At 39.9% G+C, this 20,336-nt stretch overlaps 1 protein-coding gene across 2 annotated transcripts in view; it reads left to right on the forward strand.

Moving 5' to 3' along the window:
• SEC11A (SEC11 homolog A, signal peptidase complex subunit) overlaps window positions 1-13,291 on the forward strand; it is a 33,050-nt gene extending 19,759 nt beyond the window's left edge. Inside the window, exons 3-6 of one of the 2 annotated variants that reach the window (XM_006058289.3) lie at window positions 3-152; window positions 6,480-6,599; window positions 12,530-12,587; window positions 12,770-13,291. In XM_006058289.3, coding sequence (XP_006058351.1) covers window positions 3-152; window positions 6,480-6,599; window positions 12,530-12,587; window positions 12,770-12,820 — 379 coding nt within the window. In that variant the 3' untranslated portion in view covers window positions 12,821-13,291. The remainder of the gene's footprint in view (window positions 1-2; window positions 153-6,479; window positions 6,600-12,529; window positions 12,588-12,769) is intronic. The other variant, XM_025271789.2, reaches the window with a different exon arrangement.
• Window positions 13,292-20,336: the final 7,045 nt, after the last annotated feature.

Consider the following 20,336-nt stretch of genomic DNA (forward strand, 5'->3'; position numbering starts at 1 on the left):
AGTGGCAGCATGGAACCTGCATTTCATAGAGGAGATCTTCTCTTTCTAACAAATCGAGTTGAAGATCCCATACGAGTGGGAGAAATTGTTGTTTTTAGGATAGAAGGAAGAGAGATTCCTATAGTTCACCGAGTCTTGAAGATTCATGAAAAGTATGTGCAAACTATATCTTCTCTATTTTAAAATATGTTTATGTTTTAGTTTTTACAGTATTTAATTTTGATAGCCCAAAGATTTAAGAAAGGGTGGGGAACTCCTAGGTCCTTCTTCCAGTCCATTTTTATGAACTTCTTTTGGTGACATTTGGAAAACTAAATACTAATTCATCTGTTTCCCTGAGGGCTTTTCTGGAGGTTTTTCTTGGATCTCTTCTACTTCCCAACCAGATCAGTGACCCTGTATATCATCCCAGAAAAAAACATCACATAAAGATTGATCCCAAACAAGGATCTTCTTATATAATGGGTGAGGTAGCCCTAATCTTTCAAAAGTAAACCTTTAAGGCAATCTCACAGACATTTTAAGAATAAATTTATCAACTTTTTCAAAATTCCAAAGAAAACTTTTGAAATCTGAAATTATTTATTCTTGTAAATGTAGACTTGGATTTTAGAATTGAAAAGAACATATGTAAGACCTTTAGAATTCACTGGAGGTGGAGGAGGGGTGTAACAATGAGCAAAAGCTGTCACGTCTCAGGTCTCAGTTTCCCTGGCTGTGATAGAAGTTCAGGAAGATGACCTCTGGGTTCTTAGCCTGTGCTCCCTGTGCAACTACATATTCTCACCCCGTCCCTTTCAAATCTATAACATTCCTAGTTAGAAGGGAAGGAAGGAAGGAAATGGAGGAAAAGGGAGTGTCCTGGAGAACATATTAGAGGGAGGTAAAGCAGTGGGAGTGATGTAGGTTCTTGAGTATGAGGAAGCCCTAAATAAATTCTGCCTCATTCTTAAACCCTCTCAAGTAGTTTATATTCGCCACTTAAAATAGAGGGAACCATCCCCTGTTGCTTTTTGAAGATCATTGTAAACATTCTAGCTTAGAAGAGTTCTTTCTTCATTAATGAAATAAAGATCTGACTGTTCTTCTCTTTCTATACCTCAGTATATTGAGAGATTATAATTTTTTGAAAATATTTTATTTATTTGGCTACACTGGGTTTTAGTTGCAGCACGTGGGATCTAGTTCCCTGACCAGGGATGGAACCCAGACCCCCTGCATTGCGAACACGGAGTCTTAGCCCCTGGACCACCAGGGAAGTCCCAAGATTATAATTTTTAAATGGCATTCTATTAGTGACTTGGAAGGAATAACTTAGTTTTTTTTTTTTTTTTTTTTTTTTAAGAATCATGAAGGTTTATTCAGTACAGGTAGTGTTTTCCAAATTCTCAAAGTGTATTTGTGTTTTTTGTTCTCAGCACTGCCTTTTGTGAACATATCAGGACCAACTTTCCCCTAGATTTATCAGAGAAAACCAGACCCTGCTTTGGGTAGAGCAGAAGTTGTACATTTTTATATGTGATCCTTTGAAATGGAGTTTTTTATTTTAAAAAAGTTATCTTAGGTAGGAGGTTCAAGAGGGAGGGGGCATACGTATACCTATGGCTGATTCATGTTGATAAATGGCAGAAACCAACACAATGTTATAAAGCAGTTATCCTCCAATTAAACATAAATAAAATTTTTTAAAAAAGAACTAAGGCCATAAAGCATGTGGAAACCCTTCTTGATTAAGCAACTGAAGACAAAATCCTGAGGAAACAAATTAAAGAGCTTAGAAATACAGAAGTCATAGGAAGATTAGGGATTATCATGGAATCTATAAAGGCTGCGTTAAACATTGTGGAAATTATGTTTCAGAACTAAAGTTGAGAATTAAAAAAAAAAAACAAAAACAGAGATGTGCATGCAGGTAAGGTTGTATGTACTGTCATTTCAATTCAATTCAGTCGCTCAGTCGTGTCTGACTCTGTGACCCAATGGACTGCAGTATGCCAGGCTTCCCTGTCTATCACCAACCCCTGGAGTTTGCTCAAACTCATGTCCATCGAGTCAGTGATGCCATCCAAACATCTCTGTCGACCCCTTCTCTTCCTGCCTTCAATCTTTCCCAGCATCAGGGTCTTTTCTAATGAGTCAGTTCTTTGCATCAGGTGGCCAAAGTATTGGAGTTTCAGCGTCAGCATCAGTCCTTCCAATGAATATTCAGGACTGATTTCCTTTAGGATTGGCTGGTTGGATCTCCTTGCAGTCCAGGGGACTCTCAAGAGTCTTCTTCAACACTATAGTTCAAAAGCATCATTCTTCGGCACTCAGCTTTCTTTGTAGTCCAACTCTCACATCCATACATGACTACTAGGAAAACCATCGCTTTGACTAGTCAGACCTTTGCTGGCAAAGTAATGTCTCTGCTTTTTAATATGCTGTATAGGTTGGTCATAGCTTTTCTTCCAAGGAGTAAGCGTCTTTTAATTTCATGGCTGCAGTCACCATCTGCAGTGATTCTGAAGCCCCCCAAAATAAAGTGTCTCATTGTTTCCACTGTTTCCCATCTGTTTGCCATGAAGTGATGGGGTGGGATGCCATAATCTTAGTTTTCTGAATGTTGAGTTTTAAGGCAACTTTTTCACTCTCCTCTTTCACTTTCATTAAGAGGCTCTTTAGTTCTTCACTTTCTGCCATAAGGGTGGTATCATCTGTGTATCTGAGGTTATTGCTATTTCTCCTAGCAATCTTGATTCCAGCTTGGGCTTCATCCATCCCGGCATTTCACATGATGTACTCTGCATATAAGTTAAATAAGCAAGATGACAATATACAGTCTTAACATACTTCTTTCCCAATTTGGAACCAGTCTGTTGTTCCATGTCCAGTTCTAACTGTTGCTTCTTGACCTGCATACAGATTTCTCAGAAGGCAGGTTAGGTGGTCTGGTATTCCTATCTCTTTAAGAATTTTCCACAATTTGTGACCCACATAGTCAAAGGCTTTGGTGTAGTCGATAAAGCAGAAGTAGATGTTTTCCTGAACTCTCTTGCTTTTTCGATGATCCAATGGATGTTGGCAATTTGATCTTTGCTTCCTCTGACTTTTCTAAATCCATCTTGAACATCTGGAAGTTCATGGTTCACATACTGCTGAAGCCTAGCTTGGAGAATTTTGAGCATTACTTTGCTAGCGTGTGAGATGAGTGCAATTGTGTGGTAGTTTGAACATTCTTTGGCCTTGCCTTTTTTGGGGATTGGAATGAAAGCTGTGGCAATAGGTACTGTGGCAAATAGCAAAAAACATCTTCCTTAATTAACCTTCTCTTTCCCTCACCTGTTTCTTGTGTTCCATTTTCTTCCAAAATGGATGCATTAGGAAAGAGGAGAGAGTGAAGTTGGTTTTTTAATTTAAAAGGTGAAAGTGAGGTCGCTGAATCTTCCCGACCTAGGGATCGAACCTGGGTCTCCCACATTGGAGGCAGACGCTTTAACCTCTGAGCCACAAGGGAAACCTGGTGAAAGGTAGCTATTAAATGTTATCAGTTGACTGAATTCTCTTGGATAGCTCTTTGTATTAGCCTGTGTGCAAATCTTAATACATTTTTCCCACTTATAAACTCTTTATCTTATTTTATAGCCTACTCTAATATGTATTTAGTAAGTTCAGCCTGTAGGTAGTATTATAATTTGATGATATTGAATACTGGCATGTGATAAAGAGTTTAGAAGAATTTGCCATGGGGGTGGCTTAGTCCTTACTCTGCATTTTCATGATGGTCTCTTGGAACTCACTATCCCCACCCTCTACACACCTGTTTTCTTTTACCCTCCAGGATTTTTCAAACATTCTTTTACTTACTGAGTTGTCAGCTACAGGGTTTTTTTCTCTATATATATTTGCATTTTTTCTCATTGGAATCTCATTTTTAATGATACTGTTTGCACTTGAATGTTTTTAGTGTCTGCAACACCTCCAATTTAGTTCTGTCTGCTGATGATTTAGTGTCTAGTGAGCCAGTTTCTGCCTTAGAATCTAAGAAGGTTTTAGTCTATAGGAGCTGAAGCTATTTTTCTTCTTTCTAGTCAAACTGTTAAACTCATTTGAGTTAGTTTTAAGATAGTCTTTGTCAATTGTAAATTTCAATTAATTTTAAGATTACTAGAAGCCACATGGTTGTTTAGTATCATTATTATTATTTAATTTATTTCATTTGTATGTGTATGTGCTTCGTTGCTCAGTCATGTCTGACTCTTTGCGACCCCATGGACCGCAGCCTGCCAAGCTCCTCTGTCCTTGGGGATCCTCCAGGCAAGGATACTAGAGTGGATTGCCATGCCCTCCTCCAAGGGATCTTCCCAACCAAGGAATCGAACCCAGGTCTCCCGCATTGCAGGCGGATTCTTTACCATCTGAGCCACCAGGGAAGCCTGGTTCTTTAGTATTATTAAACTAATAATTGTCTAATCAAATAAGGTGATGTTTATATAGACCCTGGCTTGTACAAGTAATATACGTTTGTTGGAGGAAAAAACCCCATAGATAGCTGCTGTTCACACCTTGGTCTGTCATTTTAGACCCTGCTTACTATTTTTCTTTTTCAATTTTTCTTTTACTATGAGGATTTCTAGCATTCACAAAAGTAGACAAAACAGTATAATGAACTTCCATGTACCAATCACCTAGTTCCAATAAGCTATAATTAGCAGCAGTGAAGGCAATGGCACCCCACTCCAGGACTCTTGCCTGGAAAATTCCATGGATGGAGGAGCCTGGTAGGCTGCAGTCCATGGGGTCGCTGAGGGTTGGACACGACTGAGCGACTTCACTTTCACTTTTCACTTTCATGCATTGGAGAAGGAAATGGCAACCCACTCCAGTGTTCTTGCCTGGAGAATCCCAGGGACTGGGGAGCCTGGTGGGCTGCTGTCTGTGGGGTCGCACAGAGTCAGACATGACTGAAGCAACTTAGCAGCAGTAGCAGCAGCAGTCAGTTTTGTTGCTCAGTCATGTCCGACTCTTAGTGACCCCATGGACTGCAGCACACCAGGCTTCCCTGTCCATCACCAACTCCTGGAGCCTACTCTAACTCATGTGCATCGTGTCAGTGATGCCATCCAAACATCTCATCCTCTGTCATCCCCTTCTCCTGCCTTCAGTCTTTCCCAGCATCAGGGTCTTTTTCAGTGAGTTGGTTCTCTGCATCAGGTGGCCAAAGTATTGGAGTTTCAGCTTTAGCATTAGTCCTTCCAATTAATAGTCAAGACTAATTTCCTTTAGTATGGGCTGGTTGGATCTCCTTGCAGTCCAGGGGACTCTCAGGAGTCTTCTCCAACACTACAGTTCAAAAGCATCAATTCTCCAGTGCTCAGCTTTCTTTGTAGTCCAACTCTCACATCCATACATGACCACTGGAAAAACTATAGCCTTGACTAGATGGACCTTTGTTGGCAAAGTAATATCTCTGCTTTTTAATATGCTTTGTAGGTTGGTCATAGCTTTTCTTCCAAGGAGCAAGTGTCTTTAAATTTCATAGCTGCAGTCACCATCTGCAGTGGATTTTGGAGCCCGTAGAAATAAAGTCTCCCACTGTTTCCATTGTTTTCCCATCTATTTGCCATGAAGTATGGGATTGGATGCCATGATCTTAGTTTTCTGAATGTTGAGTTTTAAGCCAACTTTTTCACTGTCCTCTTTCATTTCCATCAAGAGGCTCTTTAGTTCTTCTTCACTTTCTGCCATAAGGGTGGTGTCATCTGTGTATCTGAGGTTATTGATATTTCTCCCGGCAAGCTTGATTCCAGATAATTAGCATGCTTACACCTAAAAAAATGAACAAATGTTTCTTTGTATTATTAAGTTTCCAATCTTTGTTCACATTTCCAATTGTGTCTTAACTTTTTTCAGCACTTTGTTTGAATCCAGATTTAAAGGACATCCTCAGTTGCATGTGGTTAATACAGCTTTATGTCTTTTATTTAATCTGTAAATTCCTTCTCCAACTTTCTTTGTTTCTTGCGATTTATAAAGAAACTGGGTCATTCTGCAGTTTCTCATTGTCGTCATTTTGCAGATTATATCCTGTAGGATAGTTGAATGTTTTCCTTTGCTGTTGGTATTTCCAGAAAGTTGGTGGTTTGTGTTTATTATAAAAATAAAAATATAAAAAATTATTTTGTGCATGCTATTTTTTAGTATTTTTTCACTTAATAAAATTTGTATGCCCTTCTAATATCATTAAATGTTCTTCTATATCATTATCCTTAATGCTTGTATGGATTTCAACTCCTGTTAGCCTTTTAGCTTGTTTTCAGTTTTTCCCTGTTATAAACAACACAGCTGTGAACATCTTTTGGCTAAATAATTATTTTGATATTGGGAATGAAGATAAAATACCACAGTTCCATAGGAATTTTCAGTTATCATGAGCAAATTTCGTACTTTCAGATGGCATGAAGGTATTTGATGACTTGGGTTTCCCTTACTCTTTTAAGGCAAAATGGACATATCAAGTTTTTAACCAAAGGAGATAATAATGCGGTTGATGACCGAGGCCTCTATAAACAAGGACAACATTGGTTAGAGAAAAAAGATGTCGTGGGAAGAGCAAGGGGGTAAGTATAGAGGGGAGATTTATGACACATTGGCTATCTCGTTTGTATTGGCTGGTCATACACAATTGAATATAATGGTTTGGTCGTGTTTTGGTCAAATCTTGTGTCTTTTGAAAACGTATACTTCTTAAAACACATCTGTAACTTCTACTGCTCCAGAGGGGAGAATGTGGACTGCTGAAAAAGAACAGAATATTAGTGGTGAGGATGAATTAGAGTGACAGTTTTAAAATTCATTTGTTTAATTCATTTGTGAAATGTTTTTGTGCACCTCCCGTGTACTCTGATGTCTATTCTGTGCTAGGCTCTAGGGATCCAGAGTGATACTAATCCTCCTTCTTAAAACTCACGTTTCGTAAGTATTCACTGAGTCAGCAACTCAGAGTGTTCATCTAGATTAATTTCATCACGATAATGTATTCCATACTGTTTTATTTCTAGTTGTGAAATTACTAAGGTCAAATGAAATTTTAAAGTTATATTAAGCCTGTTTATTTCAGATTTTATCAGGAGAACAGATGAGTGGAGGACAGGAATTGTAAGTTATTGGTATGAGGAAGTATGGGATTATTGCTACCTTCATGTTATTAATAGTATTAACAATAACTCACATTTACTAGGGCTTATGTGCCAGAGACTCATCCTAAGCGCTTTTTTGACACGAATTACCTCATTTTAACCTCAGAACAACCCTAATATTTCCATTCTACAGATGAGGAAACAGACATGTGAGGTTGCTTATCTAAGATCACACTGATACTAAAAGTGGCTGGCTGACTCCAGAACCCACTGTTTTAACCATCACCCCCAAATTACTGGTATAACACTTGAGATGGGCAGCACTTGTTCTCACTATTTAGATGTCTACGGTACTCTCCTCCACTGTCAGGACATCTGCTCCTTCTAACCTAGAACAGACGCGTTGGGTTCAGTGGTCCCATGAGCCAACGGTGGAACTGATGAACTGTTGTTCCCGTAAAGAAATAATTTCAAGTTGTTAAGTAAAAGTAACAGTGTAAGAGATGTTCAGTTTGGGGCTAAAGACAATGGGTCAGAAAACGCACCAATATGTTTTGTCATCAGCAGAGCTGGATTTTGTGTACACCTCAAGTTCAAGGGAACTTGATTTCCTAGGATGGAGGCAAACATACTTCTGTAATTCAAATTAGATACATCAGGGCTTCAGAGAAGGCATAGTCCCCACTTCCCTCTGTTCCCAAGGTGCTGGTAATATCAACTTCTTTGAGTCTTTTTGCTTTTCCTTTAATTTCAAATGTACAGATTCTTATAGAAACACAGGGATATAAGAGACATCAAAAAGCAAAGTCCCTAATCTCCTTTTCATTCCCTCCATAAATATTTAATTTTTTGGTTCATGTTCTTTTAATCTTTATGTATAAAGATGCAGATCTTAATATGTAAGTGTGTATACAGACATAAACACATTTTGTGTATGGGGAAAGAATGGTCACGTGGCTTATAACCTCTTTTTCAAGCCCCCAGTATTACTAGTATCTACGGATCAAAAGACTTATTTCCATATCATCAAAGTCGTATGCTACTCCACTGTGTGGAAAGACCACACTTTTATTTAGCCAACCTCCTATTTGTTGGATGCCTTCGATTCTTTTCTGTTTTTAAATTTGTGAGCGATGTTAATGAGGAATATCCCTCTTACAGGTCTCAGTGGCTCTGCCCAGTGCCTTTTTCACAGTTAAGTTTTAGAAGTGGAGTAACCTGGTGAAACATGAGTGTATTTTAAGGCTTTTGGCTGTTTTGCTCTACAGTTTTATTTATACTCCTACTGGTATAACAGAGTGTCCCTTTATCTAGCTCTTGATTCTCAGGTGTTTCATGCTGCTCTGTCTGTTCACTCTGGCCCTGTTTGGGGTGAAAAAAATGCATCATCCTATGAAAAGGTGGAGAAACCAGGCTTTCTTTTTCTCAAGTAGCTTGTCATTCTGAAGAATTTTTCTTTTTTTAATCCGTAACTGTATACAGTGTCATATCTAAAATCCCGACATTGAAAGTTATAGACCTTTTTCTTGCTTTTAATTAAAAAATGTTACAGTCTGGAACTCTCTGAATTAAGTAACCTTCCCTGAAGTGTAAGCACCGGGGACGTGAGCAGCAGGAGCACAGCCTCAAGTGTACAAATTCACTTTCTGTTGATCCTGTCACCACTTAACCCTGACACATAATGGGGCACATCACCTCCTTTTGTGGAAATTGTGTTTATAAAACACTAAACTACATTTCAGAGTCAGACTGTACCCAACCTTGGAACTTTTTTTTTTTCCCCTCAAATAGCTGCACACTGAAGCCTAAGGCACTAAATAAAAACAAGTTTAAAACATTTTTTATTGAACTATAATTCACATATATTGGGATATAAAATTTATCATTTTAAAGTGTACAGTACAGTGGGTCGTCTTATATTCAGAAAGTTGTAAAACCATCACCACTATTTAATTCCAGAACATTTCCACACCCCAAAAAGAAAACTGGGTATTCATTTGCAGTCACTCCTTGTCCCCTTTTCCTTGCAGCCCCTGGCAACCACTCATCTACTTTCTGTCTCTATGGATTGCCTGTTCTGGACATGCTGTATAAACAGAATCTTACAATATATGTTTGTTTGTTTTTAAATATGTTGTCTTTTATGTCTGGCTTCTTTCACCTAGCATAACGTTTTCAAGGTTCATTCATGTTGTAGCATGTAATAAAACAATTTTAGAAAGTGAAACTAATACTGAACCTACTAAGAATGGGGGTGATTCTTTCTAACTTCAGGTAGTTGAAAAACACAAGAGAAGCTGTTAGTTTCAGAAGGGTAGAAAGCAACAGAAAAGGAGAAAGCCTGGCAGAAGATCAGGAAATAGGAAAATATTGACAATGATAAACAGAATAAAAATAAAGGAAGGAATAGAGTAAGTGAGCTCTCTGTTGACTGAAATCAGGTTTATAGAGGAGGCTTTCAAAATGTACTTTTTACTTAACTTGAAACAGATCATTCCGGGATGATGGAAACAGTGATCCTTCTTAAGTCAGCTACTAGGGTCCAGACTTCCCAGGCATAGACCTCTCTTGACATTTGACTGATTATTTTCACCCAAAACATCAGCGCATGGTTCTTCTTTTTCCTTCTGAGGCTCCTTTCATAGCAGCACCTTGGATACCGAGAACTCCGGGGAATATGTATTTACCCATACTCTGCCTTCTAGATGTTAACTTGCTACACTGGCTGGTGTTGAAGTTGGCTTTGTGAGTGCCATTTTTTTTTTTTTAACTTATTTTAAACGTCCGCTTATTATCAACTCTGCTTCAGCAGACTTTATCTGAGTTCAGTAGGAAAAAAGTGCAAATGATTTGAATTTAAGACGACTGATTATAGCAGCCTTGTCTGTCCCTGGAGGGAATCAGTGGTACAGATAACGAAATTTTCATTTGACTTTGGACTGCCTGTCATATTCTGGCAACCTTATATTTTGCTTCTGTTACTTTTGAAGACCAGGTTGCTTCTATTTACTTATGATAAGCAAGGTAAAACCATCTTTAGGGGAAAAAAATATTTCCACCGATAACCTATAAGCAGACTGTGTAATCATTGCTTCTTTGAGCATAGATATCATTGTATGGAGGTGACAGTGAAAGTCTCTAACCGTGAGAATGGCTGCTGATTGCTCATCAGGCCAGAATTAGCAGCCTGATAATTGTTTTCATGGAAGTCATAGATGCTTTTATGACTTTTAATCTTCATTTTACTGAAAGACATTTGCCTTTATATTCTTAAATTAGATGATTTTTCTTCTGAAAAACTGGAAACTGTTGCTGATATGAAATGTTATAAATGAGACAAAAGAAATAGAGTTGTTGCATTAAAAAGAAAAAATGTGTATTAAAAATATAGAAAACCTTTATCTTCCCTCCTAGAGCTTTAGCAAGTCAATTCTGTAGTGACTGTTCAGTTCTTAGATGTCCCAGGAGTCGAAACTAAAGCATGGGCCCTAAAAGAGGAAGTTACTGTCACTACACACCTGTTCCATACATCTCATTGGCTAAAGCTGTGCTTCTTGTACTTAAATATGCAGAAGTGTGATTTGGGCCTGACCTTCCGGAGGTACACTGACTCAGTAAACCTGGGAAGATAGAGCATCATAACAAGCTGTCCAAGTGATTGTCACAACAGAGGTGTAGGTTTTAAGAAACATCAGCTTACAGGAATGGGAGTCTGGGGAGGAGGAGAGATGGGTCTGGATGGTACTGCCAGAAGGGAGAAGGGTAGGATGGGGGTGGGGACAGGAAGCAGGAAGTAAGAGGAGTTCTCAAAAGGAAGTAAAATGCACCCCAGACAAAACTTCTGTTTCTCAAGACTGCCTGAGCTTTGATGGTGGAGGTGTTATATAGGAGGTCATTTCTGTTTGTGCACCTTTGATGTGTGTAACACTTGTGAGTGCCCTGAATAAAAATATCTGAGATACTTTGAAGTAGGCAAAGATCAGCCTCCCTTCTCTAGGACAAGCTCTAGGATGTTATCCTCAGTCCACTCTGGAATCCAACAGGAGCAGAGGAAGAAAAAGAAAGTTGTACATTTCCAACAGCTGTTTCCTCCCACATCTCTCTCCCCTGAATTTTTATGTTGAAGAGTCTTTTGTTTTGAGGGGAGAATCGAAGTCCTGGGAGGAGATGAGATTCCCCAGGTAAAGAGAAAAGACGAGGCCAGGACATCCCAACCTTCAGTCTGGCAGTCTTTGCTGGAAGCCTACTGTGTGCCGTGTATATCATGTTTGGCCTTGAAGATACAGTGGGGAGCAAATTGGCACTGTTTTTGCCCCTGGAGAGCTTAGCATCTAGTAGGGAAGACAGACACTGTCCAGCTAGTTAGGCAACTAATTCTGTAATTAAACTCATGATGAAGATTTCTGAGAAAATATATGAGGTGCTATGAGATTATTTAATACGTGGTTTTTACCTAGTTTGAGGGCATAAACTTTAGCGATGACAGGAAAGCAAGAACTAGTGAAAAATTAAAAAACAGGTGTTGCAGCCAAGAGGTAGGTGGAGGTGGAGGAAGAGATTGGTGTGTTAATGGAACCCAAGGAGAAAGGTTTCATGGGCAGATTTCTGGTCATCAAAAGTCAAATGCTGCAGAGATGAAAAGGAAGACAGGCACTGAGACGGGTCTTCTGCAGACAGTGAAAGTGAAAGTTGCTTCAGTCATGTCCTACTCTTTGCGACCCCATGGACTATCTTTGCGGCCCCATGGACTATACAGTCCATGGAATTCTCCAGGCCAGAATACCGGAGTGAGTAGTCATATTCTTTCCCTTCTCCAGGGGATCTTCCCAACCCAGGGATCGAACCCAGGTCTCCCGCATTGCAGGCAGATTGTTTACCAACTGAGCTACCGGGGGTTTAGACTATTCCAAAAGAAGTTTCAGGATTAAGAGAGCCCAAGCCAGATTACACATGGTTGTAAAAGGAGAGAGTGGTAAAATCTTAAGTACTGTTAATAGAGCTGTTACACTCACTTTGGGGACACTTAACATGAAGTGCCTTGTAAAGCTCTGGCTGCGTTTGCCTTGTCTCCTCAGCTAGACTGACAGCTTTCCCAAGGTGATAACCACAAGCCCAGCCCCTGACACTGAATTAGCATGTGGCATTAGGGCCACCAAACCTCAGATCTGATACTGGTTCTACCATGTACCTTGGGCATGAGCAACTGTTTCCTCATCTATAAAATGGTGATATCGCTAACTTCCCTATCACATGGGCTGTTGAAAGAGTCTAATAGAACAGTATATACAAGTGGACTTTGTCAGCCGAAAATCAGTATTCAATGGAAGATAGAACTGAGAATGTTCCATAAATGATAATAGCTACTTAGAAAGTTCTGTGATGCTCAATCTCTTGTGTGTTTGTTTGTTTAGATTTGTTCCTTATATTGGGATTGTGACGATCCTCATGAATGACTATCCTAAATTTAAGGTAAGATCTGGTACTTTGCATTTCATGAGTTTTGGAAACTGTTAAATGGATTACAGTTAAAAGATGAAAGGCCAGTTAGACGCTTTAGTGATTTATCATGGTCCCAAAGGCCAGTTAATTAACTGAGGCTTTGTGAACTTTTCCAAGCTTCTCTGACTTGTGCTTCTGTGTTTATTTTCTAGTATGCTGTGCTCTTTTTGCTGGGTTTATTTGTGCTGGTCCATCGTGAGTAAGAAGTCTGCCTTGCTGTTCCTGGAAGATGCGGTCCTTTTTGTTACTGAATGTTGGGAATAGCTGCCGATCTGTGGTTGGTGGTATGGAGAGCACGTCAGCGCTTCCTGGTCGTGCTGGTTTGCATTCGTTTATGTTTCCACGCCAGAGTGCGTGTGGGCGGGTGTGTGCGCACCACCACGTGCATTCGAGGGGACTTTCCGTCACAGATTTTCATATGTTGTCACTGTCACACTTCGCATTTTTGTACATCAGTGAATTTTTTATATTAAAAGGTTGAGCCAAAGCCCCCAGTGTTTGTATTTTGAAGCCAAGCTTCACTTCTAAAGTGCCTACAGAATTCTGTAAATGAAAATACAGCTCTGCCCAAGTTTGAAACTGCCATCCCTCCTTCTAATGGGAATGGCATATACTGAGGTGGTCATAGTCTTTAACTTTTCAAAATTTTAAATAAAAAACTTTGCATATCGAAACCCCTTATCCCTGACTTGTGTTTGTCGGGAAAGCGTTTGAAATTTGCTTTCCTGTGCTGGTTCTTAGCGCCCCTTGGGGAGGTAAAGGCTTTGATGGGAACAGTTCTTCAGCCAAGAAGGTTGTCCTAATGCTGACAATTGGTTTTTGTCTGCTTGTTTTTGTTTTTGTGAAGAAGAAGTTGGATCTCTTAGTCATAAAATTGACTCTTCACGAGGGTGTGGCTCAGATGTGTATTAGCCCAGCTGGTTGCTGAGAGGTTCAGTGACTCTCACTTTCCTGTAAACTTGTAACCTTTTCTGCACTTGAGACGTTCTCAGCCCTTTCTACAGGGTGGCAGTGAGTTTTAGCGTCTGGGAGAGGCATGAGGAAGGTGCTAGAGGGCAAGCGTGCTACTTGTTTTCTTTAGACTCTTAATTTGCCTGAATCTGTTCTCCTAAGTGCCTGGCTTTGCTTTTCTCTAATGCAGACTTAATAGAAGGCAAGGTTTAAAGTGATAAAGGCAAAGCCCAGTTGTGTTTTCTTTTTTTTAATACTGAGACAGTAAAGGAAATAGGGAGTATGTGGTAACTGGTGTGTTTTAAGTACAAAAGACTTAAACCTTTCTGTTCTCTCTGTATTAGTGTGAAATCTCAATACTTTGCAAAATAGTGGGGTAAATGAATGCTTTTTGTGATTCTTTCAACTGAGGTGGAAATCAGCCCATACTTTAATTCTAATGGAATGAGAACAGGGACATTAATCTTCTGAAACCCTCCCCTGTAGAGATCAGCCATCCTAAATCCGTTCTCTAGGATTTAGCCTTCAAACTTTGCATACAGACTCTTAAAGATATCAGCAGAGTATGAAACTTGGCAAATTACTGCTAACAGAGCTTCTTTGAACCTGTCTTTGAGGCTTACATAGTATTTCTATTTTCTCATGAGCCAAGGAGAGTGCTGAAATGTCCCCCCACCTCCACGTGTGGTAGAAGATTGCTGCCTACTCCATTTTTCCTTCCTGATAACCTAAAGATGGTAGGGTTAACTGTTGAGCCAGTAGTAAATGGCTGTTTTGTACCAGCCTTTCTGAGACTTCTCTGGGGAGAAGTCGTGTGTTCTGCTGGCAAAGGTCGGGATCTCAAAGTTCTTTGTGATCCTAGCTCGCCAGAGCGTAAACATGCTTGTACTTGTATCCTCCGTGATCCAGGTTCCTCCTCCTTTTACACTTACTGGGAGGGAAGTCTATATTTTCTTCACTTGCTTATTTTCATACCAGTCTTATAAAATTACTGTTTCTCCTCTTTTACTGGATGCCGTAGTTGGAAGCAACAGCTAAATTTCTCTGAAAAGTAATCAGATCCTTTAAAAATATTTTACTCACTCTAGTAGACAAAAAAAAAAAAACATTATTTGTGGAATGAGGTACTGTGTTCCCAGGTTTTATATTTTACTGCTAAAACATAAGACTTAAAACTGGGAGATTTTATTAGTAAATATAATGTGGTTTTTTTGGTCATACCACAAGGAATGTGGGATCCTAGTTCCTTGAACAGGGATCACACCCATGCCCCATGCATTGGAAGTGCAGAGTCTTAACCACTGGTCCGCCAGGGAAATCTCAGTAGATGTATTTTTAAAAGCTCTTCGGAAATGTAAGAAATGCCAGAGGTGCTTGATTCGTTATTTTAAGGGAAGTATAAGCTCTTTGGGATTTCACAGGGCTAGTGGGAAGTTAGGTGGATTTAACCATTGCGAGTGAAGAGAATCAAAGAGGAATTGAGAAAGCTCCAGATGAGAGCGTGATGATGGGCTTATCTGCTGGCTGTGACTCATCCCCTCTCAGTAGTCTTCACGTGCTGACTCCAAGTGCCTGTCCTCAGCTCCAGTCCTGTTTCTGTCTGTTCCCACAGGACTCTTCCAGTCCATCGTCCTGTCTTTAATCCGAAGCTCATGGCAATTCGTGCAAACTTCCCCTTCACATTTCAACTTCTCTTCGAAGGCATATGTGCCTGGGTTTGTCATTTCCTCATCATATTTAGTCATTTAAAAGCCAACATTTACCCGTCTCATCCCATTCTCATTGCCATGCCTTGACTCCAGAAACATAACTCATGACTGTTGCTTGAGTGACTTTACGTCCAGTTTTCCTATAACATGCTGGTCTGTGCCTATTTTAGATAATTTCCACCTGTTAGTTCATTTTCGTACCCCTTTTACCTTTAGGAAGTGTCTCTTTAGACCACAGATGTGTGTTCACCCTCGTATCCCCTGCGTGTCAAGTTCAGACTTTGAACTGTGCTGACACGAAGCAACCTGTGCTGTCCCACCGTGTTTTCACTTATTTCGTACTCTCGTTTCTGCTCATCCGAGTCGCGCTTTTTTCACAACGTAATTACCCTTCTCTGTCCTTCAGTGTTTGCAGCCTTATAGTATTTGTGTATCTTGGTGGCTGTGGACTCAAGTTCCCCCGTCAGACTGTAAGTTCGTCCAGTGCAGGAGCCCCGTTTTATAGACACTGCGCCCTGTTTTCCCAGTAGCATCCGGCAGCATATACCAAGTGTTCAGTATAATCACACATTGGAAGCAGAAGCAGTAACTAAGGGTCGAGTCACTGTTGTGCTGTTATTCTGGATCGGAGCATATGAATCATGAAAGTGATTTGTATTTGCCTGATATTTAGTGAGTACATTATCTTGGTCTTGCCAAATTTAAATCTAAAAACTTTGTCTCCCAACGGTTCCAAACAACATGTTCCCTTTCTAGAATATTTTATGTTAATCCTGTTTTCTTCATTTTGTTTGCGTGTTCTTGGTCTCTTCCTATGTTCTCTTTCTCAGTGGGAGAAGTATGGCTTTTGTCAGTTTTCTTAGGGAGTCACAGGCTTCTCAAAGAACCTAGGCTTGGAATAAAGGCTCTATTATCCCTGACTGTATTTCTTGGTCATTTGCATAAGGATGTTACCAAATGCTAATAACCCCTCAGGTATGGGAGCTCCCCCTGGTTCTGAAGGCACCTTTCTTATGACATTTATCACTCTGTTGAGCTTCAGAAATCCCTGGCTGAATGGATTGCCCACCTTCCTCAGGATGCTCCTCGGTTTGTGTTCAGTTGTGAGGTCGTGTCCTACTCTTTACAACCCCATGGACTGCAGCACGCCAGGCTTCCCTGTCCTTCATAATCTCCCAGAGTTTACTCATACTCAAGTCCATTGAGTCAGTGATGTCATCCAACAATCTCATTATCTCTTATCCCCTTCTCCTTCTGCCTTCAATCTTTCTCAGCATCAGGATCTTTTCCAGTGAGTTGGCCCTTCACATCAGTTGGCCAGAGTATTGGAGTTTCAGCTTCAGCATCAGTCCTTCCAATGAATATTCAAGACTGATTTCCTTTAGGATTGACTGGTTTGATCTCCTTGCAGTCCAGGGGACTCTCAGGAGTCTTCTCCAGCACCACAGTTAGAAAGCATCAGTTTTTCAGCGCTTAGCCTTCTTTATGGTCCAGCTCTCATATCCATACATGACTGCTGGAAAAACCATAGTTTTGACTATACGGACCTTTGTCAGCTCCTCAGGCTGTTTCCTGGCCAGGCATGTCTCTGTCCCTATTCTCTCTTATTATAACCTCAAGTAATACCAGAGAAGTTTCAGAAATAAAACAAAAATTTAACCCTTAACACGTAATTATGGTGACTCTGGATATAGAAAGAATTCTGTGTAACCAAAAAGTGTTAGGAACTAGAATATGCAGAGGTTATCAGAAACATCGAGGACATTGCCTTCTAGTAGTTACTTAGTTAGTAGCATCCCAGGCCCACAGGGTTTTTCTGACCTCAGCTCTTAGCAGACCCCAGGTTCTCATAGCCTTGACATTGGTCTCACTGTATAAACATCCAGTCTTTGTTTATGCTGGGTCGCCCTGCCTGGAGTGCCTGCTCACTTCTCTACTTACTAAAAGCTTTCTCGTTCAGGAGACATTTATTGAGCATCTACTCTGTGCCAGCTTTGGGGTCAGGCCCTGGGGAGATGAGTGAGGCAAGGTCCCTTCTCTGCCAGGAACTCAGTGCCTTAATTGGGGCAATGTGTAAACAGATCTTCCCATATAGGATCGTAAGTGCAACCTTAAGAGATGCACAGGGCGCTCAAAGAGGGGTGTTTCTAATTCGCCAAGCTCTCGGGTATACAGTGCTTCCTTCTTGGTTCTGTCTCCTCAGTACTTTGTGCGCTGTCCTCAGAGTGGTTTGTCTTATGTATGTCCAGCTCTCCAACTAGCTCCTTGAAGGCATGAAAACAACGCCAGCCTGTAATTCATTCTTGTGTATCCCCTAGTCCCTGTCACAGTGTTTTTCACATTTTAGATTTATTTATACCCTCTTTTGTTCCAGAAAGGATCTGGAACAAAGTGGCTCATAAAGATACTTCCAGTACTATGTGATATGATATAAAACAGTTGAAGAATTTGGGATTGAAATAAGCATGAGAGGAGAAAAGGATAAAATGGGAGGTGAGGTTAGTACCTACAAGACATGTCAGAAGAGCCTGCTGTCTGCTGGAGGAGATCCATCGCTTTGGTTCTCAGCTTCTTAGGGACTAATGTGAAGAGGGTAAGAATCTATGGCTCATGGAATGGATATAAAGTGGGAATTTTTTTAAAACGTGTAATGACACTCAGAGATCTAGAAACTTCTGAGACCTCACTGCAAGGACACTGTGTAGCATTATGCAATAATCTCAATATTAATTAGCCTGATAATTTTCATAGAGCTGTTCCTGAGAATGTTCAGATATAGTTTGGCCCCTTCTGCAGAAAGCCACCTCGCAAAAAATCAGCTACCCATCTACTCAGCCAGGAATCTTCCTTCAGTTAGTTTTCCTGTAAAGCAGTTTTCCTTAATCTTTAAAAACTCATGGTCTTTTTTTTTTTTTTTGATCACATCATGTGGCATGCAGGATCTTCCTGATCAGGGATTGAACCCGTACCCCCTGCACTGGAAGTGCATAGTTTTAAACACTAGACCACCAGGGAAGTCTTTATAAACTCATGGTCTTTTTTAAGAAACAAAAATTTCATACCTCTTCTCCATTCTGATAAACCTCTTTTCAGGTCTGTTATATCCAGCCTCTTAATCCTTACCAGTCAAGAACATGTTATCTTGCTTCTTCTTAAGTTTGTATTATAAAAACAGTAGTTACTCATCTCTCATATACAGTTATATTCAATGAAACTTTCAAATTATAGATCCTTGTTCTGTTAATTTTAGGAGTTTCTGGAATACCATCTACTCTCCATCAAGAATCATTTCTATAAAACCCTTACTTTAACTGGCCGGTTTATTTAGGTTGCTAAGCTGGTTCTAACCCAGGTCTTCCGCATTGCAGGCAGATTCTTTACCATTTGAGCCAAATTTGGAACCCTTTCAAGCTGGTTTCCAGCTTTAATTCAAGGAATCTAGTTAAAATAATTTGTACTCAGGACTTTGGGCAGGCAAGTAAGGAAATTTGCTCACATGATGCTTTGATGAGAGTTGTCAGCGTGACAGTTTATTTAAGCAAGAAGAGAGAATGCCATAGAGAACATGTTTCTTGGAATTGGTCAAAAGTTGAGGTAGGTATGCTAGCATCTGTTTATCAAACAAGTCATGATGTAATAGGCATTTTGCGGACTGTTGTGTCAATACCATGGCCTCACCCGCTACCCAGGGAGGCTTTTTCCCCTGTAATGGGCTTCAGATGTAAGGCAGGCTTTGCTTTTCCTAGGATCCAGCTAATAATACTGAGTACTCTGAATTCTCCAGTGTTCGGCCAAGTGCTTTTGAATTTATAACAGAATTTTTTTTTTCTCCTTTAGTCCTCAAAATAAACTCCATTTTACAAAAGAGAGAAACTGGAGGTGAAGAGATTTCCCCAGGATCTCCAGACCTGTGGGTGGCAGAGCCAGAACTTGAATTCTGGTTATGTTAACCAGGCCACAATGTCATAACCCAGTTATTCTACCTTTATAAGCTCTCATGAGATTCATTTATCTGGAATAAACCCCACAATTACAAGGCCCTTGGGTGTTCTTTCATAGAAGCCCTAAGTTGTTCTTCCATGGATTTCCTCAGTAAATCTCCTAGAAATAGTGAGATTCTCAGGTAAACTTCCAAGTATTTAAACCTCTTTGGAGTTAAAAGAGTATTTATTTCAGTTACTGAAATGCCCTCTGAAGTACCTATTACACCCAAATCACCTTATGAACGCGGGGCCTGGGGCTTCTCACTTGGTTAGGGTTGTTGTAACTTCCCTGAGCATCTGTGCCATTTAGCTGAGCAGCAGCTGCTTAGCTTTCTTAGCCATTCTTGGCATCCTCATCACTTTCTCATTAGATGTATCTTCTCTATTTTGTTTTTGAATATTGTCTTAAAAAATTTTTGTATTTTGGCAGTTTCAGTTCCTGAAATAGTTCCTTATTAGTGGTTAATATTTTGATATTCTAGCTAGTTCCTATGTGTTTCCTCTGACTTTGTGAAATTGTATCAAATATCCCTGACACTTTTTCTTCCTCTCTTAAAGATTATGCATTTCTCCTGATTCTACAGCCCCTTGCCCATTCTGAACCTAAAGAGCAGGACCTGAGATGTCCCAAGATGTTTCTCTTTCTCTCCACAACCCATGCATATGGGATCTGTGCTCAGAGATTTGCCAGGAGAATGAGTTTACACCATCTTATTCTGAGCATCTCTGTTTGTCACCCTTCCTTTTTCTCTAGGCTCATTTATATCTCATTTAAATTTCTGCTTTTTATTTTCTCTTTTGTCCTCTACCTTTCACGTGTTTGAAGGCCACACTCAGGTTTTCTCCGTTTGTTTAGCTTCTCTGCAACTAACTTGTTTACTTGAGTTGACGCATCTATAAAATGGACATAGTACTAGCCTTTACTGCATCAAAGTAGTGTTGGTGATCAAAGGAGTGTGCATGTAAGTGCTTTGGAAAACAATAACAAAAAAAGATTTGGCTGTGAAAAGAAGTTATTTGTAATTGATTCTAATTTAATGAAACGTAGCAATCAATAATATATATGTTCTTTATTT

Source organism: Bubalus bubalis, chromosome 20, assembly GCF_019923935.1.
Source record: "Bubalus bubalis isolate 160015118507 breed Murrah chromosome 20, NDDB_SH_1, whole genome shotgun sequence".
Lineage (NCBI taxonomy): Eukaryota > Metazoa > Chordata > Mammalia > Artiodactyla > Bovidae > Bubalus > Bubalus bubalis.